General features: G+C 43.8%; 1 protein-coding gene across 1 annotated transcript in view; it reads right to left on the minus strand.

Annotated features, from left to right (window-relative positions):
* ATXN7 (ataxin 7) overlaps window positions 1–18,675 on the minus strand; it is a 115,955-nt gene that overhangs the window by 85,246 nt on the left and 12,034 nt on the right. The window contains exons 2-3 of the mRNA XM_020284677.2: window positions 6,114–6,383; window positions 5,813–5,881 (exon numbers count right to left, since the gene is read on the minus strand). Of these exons, the coding sequence (XP_020140266.2) occupies window positions 5,813–5,881; window positions 6,114–6,372 (328 nt within the window). The 5' untranslated portion in view covers window positions 6,373–6,383. The remainder of the gene's footprint in view (window positions 1–5,812; window positions 5,882–6,113; window positions 6,384–18,675) is intronic.

Here is an 18,675-nt window from a genome sequence, read left to right on the forward strand (position 1 = left end):
GCACCATCCTCACGGTGCCTGGCTCTCGCAAGCTGGGGCAGTAACTGCCTTGTTAATGCTCTGTGTATGAACTGCCCTGAAGCAGGTGGACACCCCCAAAAAGTGGCAGCAACTGACAAGGGCGGAAAAGAAACCATACACGAAACGATTTCTATCTCCATATATTTTCTTTAGCTCAAAATACTTCAATATTGAATAGACCCTGGGTTTAAGAGTAATGAATTTCATTATTTTGAAGTGTCTCCCCTTCAAAATAAAAAGTTCAAGGAGTACTAGATTCCAGTTCTTAGGAAATTGGTAAAAGAAAAAAAGAAGAAGAAAAGGAGTCCTAGAATAAGACTGTACAGAGTGGGTTTCCTTTTATCAACTGAAGAAATCATCAGAACGCTGGTCAGCAAACTTTTCCTATGAAGGGCCAGACAGTAAATATGCTGGGCTTGGTGGGCCATATCATCCCTGTTGCACCTACTCAATTCTGCTGTTCATCGTATAGAGCAAGCAGTCATAGACAAGTAAATGAATGTCCATGGCTAGGTTCCAATAAAACTTTATTTGTGGACACTGACATTTACATTTCACGTAATTTTCATTACATGAAATCTTCCCCTTTTGAGTTTTTATTTCAACCATTCAGCAATCATTCGGGCAGGACTTGGTCCATAGGTTGTAGTTTGATTCGAATATCTAAGGTGCCACAATGGGGAAAAGAATCCCCTCTGTGGGAGTATCTGTCTGGGCTCCGTCACCTATGGGTTAGGGCAGATCTTACAAGCAGGGACTCACGCACCGGAGCTGTCGGCAAGGACACTGCCCACCGGCACAGCAGCACTGATGCTCGCCTACGCAAGTGTTTCTCAGGTGCCGGAGACCTGCAAATCAATCGCCTGAGTGCTACTTAAATGCGCACTGATTTTCAACAAGCACCCAGGTGATTCCGAGGCAGGGAACTCAGATCTCACTGACGCCGGTCTGAGGCTCGGGTTAGCGCTCCACTCAAGATGAAAGCACACGGCAAGCGCTGCCACCTGCAGAACCCTGACACACTCACAGAGAGGATGAGAAATGGTAGCCTGGCTTGCCTCAAAAGAAAGGAGAGGTATGCATAAAGCAGGCAAGCTCAAGCTCAAGCCCAGGACATTTCTCCGGCCCACTGGGTATTTCTGCCTGTCCTGCTTGGCAGCCGACTCATCCCAGGGCCCACAGTGCGCACTCTCCAACGGTCTGAGGGACAGTGACCTGGCCCCCTGTTTACAAAGTTTGAGGACCCCTGGCATAAAGGCTCCATTTTGCAGGAAAGTTGAAGTCCATGCAAGCCCAAAAAAGAACACCAAAAGAAATGATGTCTGGGACATTCTTCAAAATAATTCGCTATGGGGAGCAGAGCAGAGATGAAGCAAGATTGGGCTGTGACTCACTAGTTGTTGAAGCTGTGTGATGGATACAAGGAGACTCATTAAAATATTTTCTCTACTTTTGTATGTTTCAAAACTTGGGGAGAAAAACAGATAAGAGAAACTATAGAGAGAAATAGAGAGAAATGCTCTCTACACCTCAGGGAGAGGGTTTATGCCTACAAAGTAGGACCTTTAACAGCAGAGCACTTCACACAACACCTATTTGACTCCGTAACTATGAACCATTTTTCCCCTAGAAAAGAAAAAAGGTGCTATTGTTGTGTTCACTCAGTCTACACTGACTGAGGCTACCCACCTCCTCCCTAGTCTGCTGGTCTTCTCTTTTTTTTTTTTTTAAACCTAGTTGCCTGGAGGTGCCAACCAACCACTATTCCATCTTGCCCCAGGCTCAATTATGTCCCTGCTATGACAGGGAAATCACCTGTCACCAAGTGTGGGTATCACCCTGGGTTGCCAGTCTACTCCTTTGCCTAAATATCAGAGATAAGAGAGGTGGTGTCCTGTCCGCACCCTTTCTGGAACACATAAATGGATCACTAAACACAGGACAGAGCAACAGGAAGTGCTGAAAGACAGCCTCTGGCATCTCCTAAGGCCATACAGCACTTCTTTACACACACACACACACACACACACACACAGAGAACAGGTACCTTCTCTTTCTAGAGTCACAACAGAATGGAAAATTGGTCTTTTTGAACCATTCACCCTAGAGTGACTCAGTTCAACCTTCCTAGTAGCCTAATTGATTCTTTCTGGGGACAAATATTTACTGAGCACAAAAGTGTGCAGGCTTGCATAATGCCTTGGTCAACAATGGCCCTGCCCTCAGGGAACTTATACCCTAAAGAAGGGCCATCACATAATGCATACTTTCAAATAGTTAACAGGTAGAGTGGGGGAAGAAAAAGTATAGGATATTTTGATACCATACAACAAGTAGACTTAGAGAAATTACGGATGGCTTCCCAAAGAAAATGTCATTTTTCAATTCCACTGTTGACTCCCATAATGACACCATATATTTTTAAAAATTTGCTGTAAAACTAAGGCATTTATTATTTTCATTTTTTAAGGATCCCTATATGTTCAGGAACATAGAAACCCTAATCAGTTATTCATACCAATTGATTCAATCAAAACATAATTTTGTTAAATTTCACAAATCCAGAATTTGTGAAATCACCTTGGGGGAAAAAAGGCTATTTGTCTTTTAAGTCATTTCAAAAAAGTCAAAATGTATTATCAATCTCTTTCCACCAAAATCAATTATGCTATTAGCTAATATTACAAATAATAGGGGGAAAAGGCAATAAAATATGAGAATGCAAAAAAAAAAAAATAGGCTGGCCTCTGAAAGATAACTGAAATTTTATCCCGACATTTTCCCACCTGTGCTAAAAGGAAGAAGAGGGATGATATGTTAGCTAAACCACAAATAATCTCCCTACCATCTAAATCAATAGTTCTAGCTTCTTCCACAGCATTAACCCTTGGGCAGTCTTGCCATGAAGGATTTGGCCAAAGTAAATGACAACAGGAAAAAGAAAGGAAAGAATAAAAAAAGAGAGCCTAGGTTAGCAATTCTGAAATTTGGTGGTGGGGATGTGTAAATGATCCTTTTGAGAAACCTAGAGACACTGTGGACATTTGCCCTACAAAATGGACATATAAAATTATTTTGCATATAATTTCAGGGGAACTATGACCCCCTGCAGCCTATTCAAAGGTTACGGGTTAAAAAAAAAACCCTGACCTAGAAATATCAAATTAAGAAGTCAGGCCTAACATAATCAGTAGTTGAAAGGGTTGAAAGGAATTAGTGTGTACTGAGTCATTTTACACACGTTATCTAATTTAATTTCAGCCCCTACAACAACCTTAGAAAGTAGGTAGAATTATCATCTGCTTTTCCAAGGAGGGAAAGTATATTCAGAGAGACGTTTTCTAACGAATGCAAGGTTAAACAACCTTAACCCCTAGATCCACAATTGCAAACTAGAGAATTCAAGTCAGGTGCATATTCCATAGATCTTCCAAGATGAGTTTCTGACACTCAGTGCTTCATTCATATAACCAATTTATCTACATATTTCTTCTCAATTTAATCTCTTTGACAAGAGGAATCAGTACAAATTTAACTCCAAAACATCTTTCCTTGGTAGTATATAATCTTAACCAAAGACGATGAATAATGGTCTAATAAATTTTGATAATATTAAATGTATATGCATTTCTGAAGCATCCTGACATGCGCTGTTAGGGGAACATAAAGGTCCACTGTATGAATGCTGAAAGTCCTCAAGCTTTTAAATTTGCCCCAGAAAATCCACAAAGTCACAAACAAAGAGCTGACTGAATTTAAAACTTCAGTCTGTACTCAAACAGACAAGCAAGAGTTGCAAATGACCCGGCAGCTACAGCATCCTCTAAATTAGGGCCCTCAAACTTTTTAAACAGGGGGCCAGTTCTGTGTCCCTCAGACCCTTGGAGAGCGCGCACTGCAGGCCCGGACAAGTCGGCTGCTAAGCAGGACAGGCAGCGGTGGCAAAAATACTCAGTGGCCCGCATGTGGCCCACAGGCCATACATAGTTTGAGGATGCCTGCTATAAACGGTTAGAAAAGCTTAAAAAAAGACACCTCTAATGAACACTAATACTTTCATAGGTCAGAAGCATAAGCAACCAGATGCATGATGGCTTTGGGCCTCAGGGAGATAGTTAAGAGATCTTCATGAATTAGATCTTCATGGAAAACCTGAAGAATATATCCCAACAAAAACGAACACAAAACTGAGTCCAGTCCACTACATTTGGTTGGGTCTCAGTCCAGAACAAGGCACCGAGTGAAACCCTAATACACTTACTCATCCTTTACAGCAGTCACCAATAATTAGCATTCTGTTTGCACACAGATTTAGAAGCCCTTTATTGGAAATGTATACACACCCAGAGAATGAAAACTAAGAATAAGAGTGGGTCAGGTCTTCTAAAGTCCTACTCCAACTTGCTTCCAATGAGAGTTACCACCTAGTGATTTTAATTTTTTAAGCCCAGGCAGGCTGCCAATTCAACACTAAAACCGGACTAACAACTGATTTTTCCTATTGCAACATCGCCAACAAGTCCTGAGCTTCCCCTCTCTATCCTTTGCTCTCAAACAGCAATTCTCATTTTCAAAATCAACCAATTTGCTCTATAATCTGTTCCAAGTGGAAGCTCTCAGAGAGCTGCCACTGGTATTACTCTTCCTCACAGTGCCAAGAGGCCAACAAGTGGCCCATTCAAAAAACCAAAAGAGCATGAGTGAAGAAAAGGCAGGTGTGAAAAACAAGAAATGCGCAGACAGTAACAATGGGCCAACTCTGGACTCAAAAATGCTCCAGTTGCCAAGGCTCTATCTATTCTCGGGTCCTGGACAAAAAATCGTGCCAAAATAAATGGCTACAGGTGAGAAATAAAATTGTATCGGGGGAATAATAAACTCAGTATTTTGGGTACCAAACCTCACTCAAAGTCTTGTCCTTACTACCACTGAAAGAAAACTTGAAAGAGAGCCTACGTTCATTGAACTTGAAAAGTCCTTTCTGACGACAGTGTGCCCAGACCTGCTGCAGGCATTAGACAGCCAAGACTGGCTCTTCAAAGCAAAAGAACATCTCAAGGAAAAGTCTAACAGTTTCCGGATACTGGGCCTGACTTTCACTTGGAGGAACACCTTTAGCTACAGATATTTCCCTAAAGCATCCTTTTACCAAACAGCTTAAAACTAACCACTAATGAAGAATCTGATTTCACAAGCTCTGGGCAGTGAAGGCTCACCATATAAAATTCCAGCCCCCCCCCGCCCCCACTGCCAGGTTGGCAGCTCACAAAAAAAGCGACCTACTGCACTCTTCAGTTAGGACGATCCTTTTGTAACATCCTAAACTTGTATCCTGAATCCCACAGAAAGAAGGCTGCACAGGTAAAGCATCTTTAAGTTCAAAATTAACTGTGACGGGCAGCAGAAACTTTCGGGTAGAAAGGTTTCCTTTCCATCATCCCATAAGCTTTCGTGTCAATGTCTTTAAGGGTGAAAATCCTTCCCTCCACGGTGCTTCTCCCTAAGGGGGTCAGACCTAGAGGGACGCACGCAGGTGACGCTGCCCGCCGGCTTCCAGCGCTCGCCACCCAGCAGCGCCGCTCACGCCGCAGCTCGCCCGGCCTGCACGGAGGGGTCCCGGGTGCTCCCCGCTAGGAAGCCCCAAACCAGACCGCCCCAGTGCCCCTCCGTCCCTCCGCGCCCGCATCTCAGGCCGCCCCTCCGGCGGCGGGGGAGGGGCGCAGGTGGCCCCGGCCCGGGCGAGGCCGCGGGGGAGCTACCGGGGCTCCCCGACCCGCGGGGGTGCACTCACCTTCCCGACAGAGCCCCGTGACTTCGCGGCTCTTCCCCGACTCCTTCAAACTCTCGTCCAGTTCCGAGCCTAGGAGACAGGGGGGGCAGGTCAGCGGCCCGGACGCGACGCACGCTCACGCACGCCGGGGTGGGGTGGGGTGGGGTGGGGTGGGGGCGAGCGCCAGCGGCCCCGACCGGGGCGGGGGAAGGGGGCAGGGAGGGGGAGGGGAGAGGGACGGGGGCAGGGAGGGGGAGGGGAGCGGGGGAGGGGAGCGGAGGAGGGGCGGGGGCGTAGCGCGCAGGAGGGCGCGCGCACTCACCGTCCTTCCCGGGAAGTTTGGCAGCCTCGACCCACAGGTTCCACGGCTGCCCGAGCAGCGCGTCGGGGCTGGGCAGCGGCCTGCGCTCCGCGGCCGTCGCCATGGCGGCGGCGCCGGGCCCGCCGTCCTCGGGCCGGGGGCGGCGCGGCGGCGGCGGGGGCCGCGGGGGCGGCGCGGGCGGCGCGGGCGGCGGGGGCAGCCGGGCCGCCCCGCCCGCCGCCGCGCGGGCCCTGACGTCAGCCGCGGCCCGCTCCGACATTCCTTCCGCTCCTGCGGGGCGACAAAAAGGAGAGCGCGCCGCGGTGAGGGCGCGGGGCCGGGCCGCGACCGGGCGCTGACAGCCCGCCCGCCGCCGCCCCGCCGCCCCGCCCGCCCGCCGGGCAGAGTCCGCGCCGCCGCCGGCCGCTTTCGCTTTCGGCCGCGCCGCCCCGGGCCGGCCGCCGCCGCGGCGCTGGTCCCCGGCCCGGCCGGGACGCCCGGCCCCGCGCCCGCCCCGCGGCCCCCGCTGCCCACCCCGCGGCCGCGCGCATCCCGGCCCGCCGGCGGCGCCCTGCCTTCCGTCCGCGCGCCCGTCCCGCGGCGGCGCCCGGCGGCTCCCGTACGCGCCGCGCCTCCGCGCCTCCTCCCCCTCCGGTCCCTCCCCTCGCGCCCGCCAAGTTCGCGTCAGCCCGGAGCGCGGCCAGCCCGCTCGGAAGCGCACCGCCCGCGCCGCGGCTTCGCCTCGCGGCCCTCGCGGCGGCCGGACGCCGGCGGGCAGGCTGGGGAGGCCGCCCAGCAGGGCCCGGCGCGCGGGCCGCCCGCCCCGCCCCGCCCGCCGCTGCAAGGCGCGGCGTGCACCCGGAGACGCGGCTCCCCGTCCGGCGGAGAAGGGGCCGTGCAGCCGGCGTGGGAGAGCCAGACCGAGACGCGCTCCACGCGTCGGCTTGCTTTGGGCGCACGACCTCCAGTTTCTGTATTTCCCCTTGCATTGCTCCTGCAAGTGATCGACTCACCCCGAAAACATCTTGCCATTTTAAAATCTGATTCAGTCTTTTTTTTTAATTATACATTAATTTTAAAACATTTTACTCTTCTCTTTTTGGGGGGCAAAATGGGATTGGCGCTGTTCTATGATTCAGTCTTAACTCGAGTTGTTCGCCTTTCCCTCTTTATGGCTGTCTCTTTTTTGGGCGGGGTGAGAATCCAGGGCTAAGGAGAATATACAGAATTCCTAGAAAATATGTTTAGAAGATGCTGTTTTCGCTCAGATTTTGTTCACTAAATCAAGCACTGACCTACAAAAGTTAGCACCCCTCCCCAACACATGCACGGACATGCGGACACACACAGAGCTTTTGCTTAAGTGAGATGCTAAAGATGGTAAAATAAAAACAGTAGTTCTGATCATCATGTTTGACACTGCAGTAGTATCAGCACTCCTATAACGTGTCAGAGCTACTGCTTACAGGTGCTTTCTCTGACGAGATGAGAAGGAGGCGGCGGCGGGTTTACTCATGCTTTTTTTCTTAATCTCAAACATCTGGTTTGACAGAAGTGGCCAAGAAACAAAGTCCAAATTGCAGAGACACAAATATACTTAACTAAGTAAAAAAAATTAATAAATGTTATTGCAACCCAAACATAACGCAGGACTCTGGGAGGAAAGGTTTGGGGTTCAAAATTAAAAGTGTATACACACACACATGAATTTTTATTTTAGGAGTTAGAAACAAGTGTGTGAAATTTTTCCTGGATTGCATGCAAACAAGTACAAAAAGTGCCAACACCTGGGCCAGGTGCAGTGGCGTACACCTGTAATCCCAGCACTTTGGGAGGCCAACATAGGAAGATCGCTTGAAGCCAGGAGTTCAAAACCAGTCTAGGCAACATAGTGAGACCCTATTTCTAAAAAGCAAAAAAAAAAAATTTAGCTAGGCATGCACCTCAAGTACTAGCTGCTTGGGAGGCTGAGGCAGGAGGATCCGTTAAGCCCAGCAGTTGGAGGCTGCAGTGAGCTATGATCATGCCACTGCATTCCAGCCTGGGCAACAGAGCAAAACTGTCTCTAATAAAATAAAAATATAAAAATAAATAAAAGATAAAAAACATTTTTAAAAAGTAAAACTATGGATGCTTCCTGTCCTTATGAAAATAACCAGAAATGATTGGAAGGATTTAATTTTTAAAAATCATTTCTGAAGCTTTAACTTCCTACATAAGAGTATCAGTGAGAAAAATGCATGGGTAAAACATATAATTACCTTGACAAAAATAGGGTTCCTTTCTTAACTCTTAACATAGCTTAGATGTCCTCAGTGCAGATTTTCAATTTTTCATCCATTCTGAATCACTGCAAAATCAGGATAATTACGACACCCAACCTCTCTCTTTTCCTAAAGTACACAATTTATTAATTACTCTGAATTTTGAAATTCTACTTTTAAGATAAATAAAAAGTTGGATTTTAACATAATTTGGAGCTGCCACTGAAAAGAAAGGCTTAGGGTCTCGCAGCCATAACAGATGACAAATGGAGCTTGCTTGTTGAGTACAGCTCTTTGGATCCCTGACAGTTCAAATTAAGAACAAAAACGGGGAAGAATGGCAAACATGAAGTACAGTCCCACTTCCTCAAGACACTGCTTGATTTCCCTCTTTTTATACATGAATACTTTCAAGACTCACTAATATGACTGCTAGCCAATGGGGATCAAGCTAACCATTTACAATACATCAACTTCTGTTCTAATTCCTATTTGCTACCTGTTTTTTTTTCTTCAACGTTTTTGATTGGTTTAATAAAGAAAATACAATAGAGCTCAAAATGAAAAATACTAAGTATCCTCTTAGCATTATGACAGTTACTAAGAGAAATTATTACTAATAGTGGCTATCAATTATTGAATGCTAACTAGATGCCAGACATTGCCATAGGTATCTCACAAATAAACACTACAGATAAGTGTCATATCAAACTGAGCAATTCAGCTGAATCCTTATCTAGGAAATTTACTACCAAATTGAAGAGGATGTGGGAACAAGAGATTGACAAGACAATTTCTGGCACCTCCCTAACCAATTCTTTTTTGCTATAGCCAATGTATTTAACCACACTCCTTCTTCACCCATAAAAAAGTCCAAGCTCCTTCCAGAAATGGCAGATTCTGATATCCACAGTTGTTTTGGGTTTCCTAACAGTCAGAAATGAGTCAGCAACAAAAGTCAAAACTGCAAGCTGAGAAAGTGCTTCTGATATTCAAATTTAAAAGTATTTCTTATCCAAGGAATACTTTACAAACAAAAAACCCAAATACTTAGTTTTACTGACCAGGCCATAATAAAAAATTTGATGACCTCTTACCTAAATATTTCCCCTTCCACACCCCAAAAATAGAAAAATAAAATGAGCTTAAAATGAAAAATACTAAATATTCTCTTACATCGATACAATTTATATTCATTTAATGTAAGTTATTTTAATACAGTAGTGTGCCTTGTATGATATCAATCAGTGCTTCTCCACTGTATTTCTTTCTTTCTTTTTTTTTTTTTCCAGACAGAGTCTCCCTTGCCCAGGCTAGAGTGAGTGCCGTGGCGTCAGCCTAGCTCACAGCAACCTCAATCTCCTGGGCTCAAGCGATCCTCCTGCCTCAGCCTCCCAAGCAGCTGGGACTACAGGCATGCGCCACCACGCCCGGCTAATTTTTTATATATATATTTTTAGTTGGTCAATTAATATATTTCTATTTTTAGTAGAGACAGGGTCTTGCTCAGGCTGGTTTCGAACTCCTGGCCTCGAGCAATCCGCCCGTCTTGGCCTCCCAGAGTTCTCCAGTGTATTTCTGATGGTGCCTTATAACTCTGAGGAACTTCACTATCTGCACACTTAAGTGATACACATTTTATAACGTTTAAGTAATGAGCATTCAATGTAACAAATAGTTCCTGATTATCTACCACATACAGACACTAGTAGGCAGGCACCAGGGTGAACACAGGATAGTAACTTTGCTGAGGATATGAGAAAGGTAAGAAGCAGGGGGAAAAAATTTTATTTCATCAAAATGCTCTTATGGAAAAAGCTGTCACCACCAATTAGATTGTATGTGGCTTAAGAACTGGGCTGTCAGAAGTAAAATGCTGCCAAATTCTGAACATTTCATCTCTTCCAAGGATGTATTTAAAATATGGTCTTACTTCACCATCCAAATTTAGGGATGTTCCCAGTAGGTGCCAAGTGTAACAAGGTCTCTCTTTATAAAAAGGATTCTCTGCACAGTAGATTCACTTGCAAAACGCTTTGTTCAAAAGCCAAAGGCATCATAATGCGCAAAAAAAAAAAAAATATATATATATATATATATATATATATATATATATGCTGACCTTTTCAGTCTTTAAGTCTAATTTAATGTAAAAAGGATTAAACTACCCCAAACTTTTCTAAGATGCAAGATCCCACACAAGCCTTTTTATTTGGAAAAAACCACCAGTCCCAATATAACATTTTAATAAACCTGAAAACCAGTAACTATAGTATACTTATCTGTGCAAATTATAAGGTTGGTAACAGAGAGTCTCCATAATCAACCCCAAATGACTGAAGTCATTTGAGTAACAAGAAACTCAGATCCACTTAATTAGGAATGTGTTGGCTTTGGTTTCTTTATATCCTTCTAAAATTGGCTGAGCCTTTGTTCCTATCTCTTTCTCTCACTCCTCTGACCACACCTCTTCTTTTCCTTCTTTCTTCTCCAGAGAGAGTCAGGGCTCTGTTTTGCATAAGAGGTATCTTTTCCCTAACTGTGCTCCCTCTAGTGAAATCTTTCACAGCCTGTCATGAATACATCAGTATTCCAGCAGAGGGAGGACAGTGGAAGGAGTAAATTGAATCCATCAGCTCAGTGGCTGGAATTGCTGACAATCAAGTGGAAAATTAGGAATGATAAGGATAGTTGAAACAGTGGGGACTTAAAGGTGAGTAGGGATAATTCTCTCTTTAAAAACTTACCCTGTATGCATACTCATTCATTCTACAATGTGCACCATTTACTAACCAGCCTTGAATTTTTGTTTGTTTTCTTAATCTTATGTGTGCATCTATGTATGAATTCTCCTAAAGCAATATTCACCAGCAATAGTAAGTTGCTTGAAAAGAGAAAAAAATGTAAAAATACACATATAAAAGGTGATAAATTGGGCTCAAACTGGTAATCCTAGCACTCTGGGAGGCCGAGACAGGAGTTCGAAACCAGCCTGATCGAGACCCCATCTCTACTAAAAATAGAAAGAAATTAATTGACCAACTAAAAATTGTAAGGCTGGTGGCGGGCCCCCTCCCTTCCCTAGATCAAAAAAGAAAACGCTCACCTGACCAGACCCACCAAGGACAAACTGCCAGGCCCCACTGAGAGGAACCACACCCAGATGTCCACCTGGATTCGCTCCTGGATTCCACAAATACGTCCAGCCCCTCCTATTTCTCAACGACCATCCAAGGTCACAATAGAGAATCCCCAGCTCTTCCCGCCACAAGTCCCTAGCCCCGCCCAAGGGGTATAAAAGGCCTCAGCTCCTTCAAACTGCGGGCTACTTCTGGGGGCCCCCTCTTTTGGGGCCCCGGAACCTCATCCACGAGTGTATAATAAAGCCACATGGTTTGGCCCCCACTTTCTCTCTCTGTCTGTCTTTTTTTTCGCTGCCGCCAAAAAACCTTACAAGAATATATATAGAAAAAATTAGCCGGGCATGGTGGCGCATGCCTGTAGTCCCAGCTACTTGGGAGCTGAGGCAGGAGGATCGCTTGAGCCCAGGAGTTGAGGTTGCTATGAGCGAGGCTGACGCCACGGCACTCACTCTAGCCTGGGCAACAAAATGAGACTCTGTCTCAAAAAAAAAAAAAAAAAAAAGGTGATAAATTATAATAAATTATACCATAAAAGGTAATAAATTGATGATGCCCAAATGTTTCTATGGATTGAATATTGATTTGTAGTTTTATCACAAACTTGATTTGAAATCTTGATTTAAAGTTTTTAGGTTAAATAGTTTTTACAAAATAGAAAGGTTTAAGTTATAGAAAAGGAATGGAAAAGCTGGACCAACATTCAGCTATAAAAGGAGAGTGACTGTATAGTTAGAGTTCTAGTACACTGCCTCATGTACAATAAAATGCAAAGATTAAACACACTGTTAAAAATAATTTCCTATGTCACCTTTGTACTGACAAAGCTTTCATTGAAGTGACTGTCGCCATCTATGTTGACAGCAGTTATCGTTACCATCTATGGGCCCAGAAGTTAAGAGCATGGGTTCTACAGCCAATCTGCCTGGGCTGAGTCCCACTTCTACCTCCTACTAGCTGTAGACCGCTCGGGAAGTCACGTGACCTCTCTGTGTCTATTTCTTCATCTATAAAATGAGTAAAACAAGAGTATCTATGAGAAACATTAAGAAATTAATAGCGCAGAAGCACACCGTGTCAGCTATTATTATTAGCGTCATGTGTGTCACACAGTAAGTACTGATTTTAATCTAGCCACACTATACTATCAGATCAGTCTTACAGAAGTATAGCTTTAGTTATGTCAGTCCTTGCTCTAACACTTTAGGGATTCCCCAGTGACTGCTGAAATAAATAAAAACTGTTCTAGCATTCCTCTAGTCTGCTTCCACCTCAGCTTCACCACTTCTACAGCGTTCCATTCCCTCCTGGTCCAGCTGAAATGACCCATCGGGGCTTCAAACGTGCTCCCCTGCCTTTCGGCTCCCAGCTCTCTGCCCATACGAGCCACTCCATCCGTAACAGTTTCCCTCCCTTGGCTGAAATCCTACTTCCTCCAGTTCCACTTCTTTAACAAAATCTTCCCTCATCCTTCCCGCTAAGCACGTGGGAACTCATCCCCATCTCTAAATCATAGAGCTTCAGGGATTGGGAGTTAAAAGCACACGCTCTGAAATCAAGGTGGCAATGTGACACACATTAAGTCTCCCAGGGATCAACGTTAGCGTTCTGTCATTTGGAACCTGCAACCCACTGCCCCACAAACCATAAGATATGCTGTGGACAGGTCCCCAAGCTGATCAGCAAAATGCCTTCAGGCTGGACCCTGGGTACTAACAGTGCACGTGTGTTGGTACAAGAAGGAAGGAACACAGACGTTCCTTCCTCCTCTCCTCCGCAAAATGCCAGCTCTAAGCAAAGCCAGAGATTCAGCAAACAGCACCCCTAACTCTTCCACATTCTTTCTTTGCATCCTGATCCACTAGCCTATCTGGGTTCCTACTGCTTCCCAAAGGACAGACCATTCCACAAAAATGTACATTCCCTTTCTACCTCCAAAGTAAAATCCTCCTTTTTTTGATACGGGCTGCAGATTTAACTATTGTTTTTTCACTTACATGTGTATGAATGCTTATGAATGAATACAGTTTCCTGTCCTTCATTCTCCCTAAGTATATACACATGTAAAGAATTTCTCATATAAAACGTGAGACCTTAACCCAAATGACTATCTAGATGTACCTTTGCCCCAGAAACACACAATTACTAACTATACTCTCATGGCCATTCTGATTTTACATGGCATCATCTATGGCTCAAGGCAAAATTTCTGACCTTTTATTTTATTTTATTTTGAGGCAGAGTCTCACTCTGTTGCCCGAGCTAGAGTGCCGTGGCGTAAGCCTAGCTCACAGCAACCTCAATCTCCCAGGCTCAAGAGATTCTACTGCCTCAGCCTCCCAGTAGCTGGGACTATAGGCATGTGCCACCATGCCCGGCTAATTTTTTCTATATATATTTTAGTTGTCCAGCTAATTTCTTTCTATTTTTAGTAGAGATGGGGTCTTGCTCTTGCTCAGGCTGATCTTGAACTCCTGACCTCGAGCAATCTTCCCGCCTCAGCCTCCCAGAGTGCTAGGATTACAGGCGTGAGCCACCGCGCCTGGCCTGACCTTTTATTATAACCCATACTTTCTCTTTTGACCAACATAAAATCTTCCAGACCTGGAGATCTTGATCCTCTCTCCACTTTCCACTTCTCTCCCACCAAAACAAAATTGCTCCTGGTGAGAAATCTGCCTTTCCTGATTTCCAGAGCTTGACACATCTGTCCATTTCAGAAAACAGGTGTTCTTAAAGGCATAAATATTTTTCCAAAAGGTCCCTGGGACCGTGGCAGCAGAGCAGCAATCATTAGTGGGTGATTGGCACACTGGAATCTGACTTACCAGGTACTTCTTAAAAAACCGCCAGATAGATAAATTGGACTTCATCAAAATTAAATTGCTGTGCTTCAACAAATACCATCAAGAAAGTGAAAAGGCCAGGAGTGGTGGTTCATACCTGTAATCCCAGTACTTTGGGAGGCCGAGGTAGGAGGATCACTTGAGGCCAAGAGTTTGAAACCAGCTTGGCCAATATAGTGAGACAGGTCTCACTATCTCTCAGTGGAGATAGGTCTCCACCAAAAAAAAAAAAAAAAAAAAAAAAAAAGGAGAGAAGAAAAAGAAAAAAGTGAAAAGACAACTCACAGAATGGAGAAAATGAAGCAAATTTTTGTAAATCATATATGTGATAAGGGACTCATATATAGAATGTCGAAAGAACTCTTCTAACTCAATAAATTAAAAAAAAAAAGAGACAACCCAATTTTCAAAATTGGTGAGGGATCTCAATAGATATTTCTCCGAAGAAGAGTAATACAAAACGAATGACCAATAGGCAAATGAAAAGATGCTCAACGCCATTAGTCATTAGAGAATTGCAAATCAAAACCATGAGAGATAACACTTTATACCCACTAGGATGGCTATATTAAACAAAATAATATAAAATGGCAAGTGCTAGCAAGGATGTGAAAAAATTGAAATCCTCATACACTGATAGTGGAAATATAAAGTAGTGCAACCACTGTGGAAAACAATTTGGCAGTTACTCAAAATGTTAAACATAAAGTTACTATATGCCCCAATAATTGTACTTTTAGGTATATACTCCAAAGAGCTGAAAGCAGAGACTCAAACAGACACTAATACACCAATACTCATTAGCAGCATTATTCACAATAGCCAAAAGGTAGAAATGACCCGTGTTGTCTATCAACAGATGAATGCATACACAAATTGTGGTATATCCATACAAATAATATTATTCAGCCATAAAAGGAACAAAGATACATGTTCTAACATGAATGAACCTGAAGTTATTATGCTAAATGAAAGCCTAAATAGGTCACATATTATCTGATTTCATTTATGTTAATTATCCTGAATAGGCAAATCCAGAGACAGAAAGCAGAATAGGGGTTTCAGGGGCTGGGGGAGGGGAGGATGAGGGAGTGACTGAGTAATGGGAATGGGGTCTCCTTTAAGGGTGCTGAAATTGTTTAGGACCTCAATAGAGGAGATGGTTACATAGCATTGTGAATATACCAAAAATCATTAACTTATATACTTTATTTATTTATTTTTTGAGACAGAGTCACTTTGTTGCCCAGGCTAGAGTAAGTGCCGTGGCATCAGCCTCGCTCACAGCAACCTCAAACTCCAGGCTTCAGGCAATCCTTCTGCCTCAGCCTCCTGAGTAGCTGGGACTACAAGCATGTGCCACCATGCCCACCTATTTTTTTCTATATATATTAGTTGGCCAATTAATTTCTTTCTATTTATAGTAGAGATGGGGTCTCTCTCTTGCTCAGGCTGGTTTCAAACTCCTGACCTTGAGCAATTCGCCCACCTTGGCCTCCCAGAGTGCTAGGATGACAGGCATGAGATACCACGCCCGGCCACTTATATACTTTAAATGAGTAATTTTGTGGTATTTGAATGATATCTCAATAAAACCATATTGTTTTAAAGCCAACATTCAAACTTCAAATGTTCTAAAATAAGAATTCCCAATTGCCTTCTCTTGAAAAAGCCCTAAGATTGGATGCTATGAGCCACAGTGTCCCTCATGGGAAGGATAAGTTAGAGCTGAAGCTCATCCTGAAACCTATCTCTGTCATCACCTAATCCTGGGCCCTGACAGGACATTTCTGTCTTTGCCGCCGTTAGCATCTCTCTAAAAGGAAGAACAGAATGGTATCTGTTGCATCGGGTTGTTATGATTTAACAATTAATATGCTTAGAACAGTGCCAGGCACATAGTAAGTGCTCAGTAAGTGTTAGCTAATTTTATATTATATGGTATCTCATCCTCTTTCTAATACAGGTATGTCGCATTACTTTTCAGCATTTTTGTTTTGTTTAGTTTTTACAAATGAAAGTAGAGCATGTAATGTAACGGTCCAAAAGAAAGAAGCAGAAAGACAGCCCCCCTCAAAATTTTAAAGCATCATGCAACAAGTATTATGTATAATATGTACCCATTCAATGGTTTATGACGCCATATAAATTAGCAAGGCATGGTGGCTCATGCCTGTAAGTCCCAGCTACTCGGGAGGCTGAGGCAGGAGGATCACTTGAGCTCAGGAGTTTGAGGTTGCTGTGAGCTAGGCTGATGCCATGGCACTCTAGCCTGGGCAACAGAGTGAGACTCTGTCTCAAAAAAATAAAAAATAAAAAAAGCAAATATGAGGCCATACACCCTTGCCTTGTTACCTGTCTGACTTCATTTCCTACAATTTTCTTCCAATCATTCACTCAGATCTAGCTTCTTCCTTTCTGTTGCTTGCATAGCTCAGGCAAGCTCCTGCTTTAGGTCTTTGCACTGGCTGTTCACTCTAGCAAGAACATTCTCCTTCCCCTGACCTGTTTTTTCTAATGAATTATTATCATGTAATATTTACTTATATTTGCTGTCTTTTAACTCTTTCCCACAATTAAAAGGTAAATGCAGGCCAGGCGTGGTGCCTCGTGCCTGTAATCCTAGCTTTCTGGGAGGCCGAGGCAGGAGGATCCCTCAAGGTCAGGAGTTCGAAATCAACCTGAGCAAGAACGAGACCCCATCTCTACTAAAATAGAAAGAAATTAATTGGTCAACTAGAAATATATAGAAAAAATTAGCTGGGCATGGTGGCGCATGACTGTAGTCCCAGCTACTTGGGAGGCTGAGGCAGGAGGATCACTTGAACCCAGGAGTTTGAGGTTGCTGTGAGCTAGGCTGATGACACGGCACTCTAGCCAGGGCAACAGAGTGAGACTCTGTCACAAGAAAAAAAAAAAGGTAAATGCAGTACAGCCATTATGGAAAACAGCATGGAGGTTCCTCAAAAAATTAAAAATAGAATTACCATATGATCCAGGAATCCTACTTCTAGCTATACGTCCAAAGAAAATGAAATCAGTATAATGCAGAGATATCTGCACTTCATGTTCATTATAGCGTTATTCACAATAGCAAGATGTGGAATTAATTTTGGTATCCACCAACGGATGAATGGATAAAGGAAATGTGGTATATGTATACAATGGAATGCTATTCAGCCTTAAAAAAAGAAGGACATCTTGTCATTTTCGACATGGATGAACCTGGAGCACATTATATTAAGTGAAGTAAAGCATGTACAGAAAAACAAATACTGCACAATCTCACTTATATGTGGAATATAAAAAAGTTGAACTCATAGAAGAAGAGTTAGAATGGTGGTTACCGGGGGTTAAGGTTGGGGGTGGAGAGATGTTGGTCAAAGGACACAAAATTTCAGCTAGACAGAAAGGATAAATTCAAGAGATCTATTGTACAACATGGTGACTACAGTTAATAACAATGTATCATATTCTTGAAAATTGCTAAGAGAGTAGCTTTTAAGTGTTCTCACAACCAAAAAATGGTAAGTATGTGGAGGAATGGGTATGTGAATTAGCTTGATTTAGCCATTCTACAGTATATACATATTTTGAAAGAATAGGTTATACAGGATAAATACATATTTTTGTCAATTATGAAAAAGGTAAATGCCAACTCAATGGCAGGGCATTTGTCCCTTTGATTTACTAATTTATCCCTGGTTCCCAGAAGAGAACATAACACGTAGGTTGGTACTCAATAAATATTTGCTGAAAGAATAGATATTGGGCCTACAATGTGTCAATGAACTTGACAGTTTCTCAGAGTTCCAATTTGTTCGATCTGGTCTCTCTGGTCTCTGTAGACTTTTGAGTTCATGACTCCTCTCCTTTCTCTCTTGTCATTTAATTTCTGGTATCATATTAATCTTTTCATTGGTATAGTATTCAAAAAAGCATAAGTGTAACTGGCTCTAAGAACAAATTTCAATGACCCCCTATGTTTTTTTATAATTCTCTCCCTTAACTATCTGACATTTTGAGTTGTTTCCCAGAAAAGGTAGATTTTTTTGAAAGACAAGGAGTTGAGATTCTGAAGTCCCCTAGGCAGACTCCCTGACTCTAAGACTCACCCTCCTTTAAAAGCCTTCGAGGCAGTTTTTCCCATTCTCCTTGACAAGATGTCTTTTTTTTTGAGACAGAGTCTCTGTCCCCCAGGATAGAGTGCCGTGGCGTCAGCCTCGCTCACAGCAACCTCAAACTCTGGCTCAAGTGATCCTCCTGCCTCAGCCTCCCGAGTAGCTGGGACTACAGGCATGTGCCACCATGCCCGGCTAATTTTTCCTATTTT

Source organism: Microcebus murinus, chromosome 30 (genome assembly GCF_040939455.1).
Source record: "Microcebus murinus isolate Inina chromosome 30, M.murinus_Inina_mat1.0, whole genome shotgun sequence".
Lineage (NCBI taxonomy): Eukaryota > Metazoa > Chordata > Mammalia > Primates > Cheirogaleidae > Microcebus > Microcebus murinus.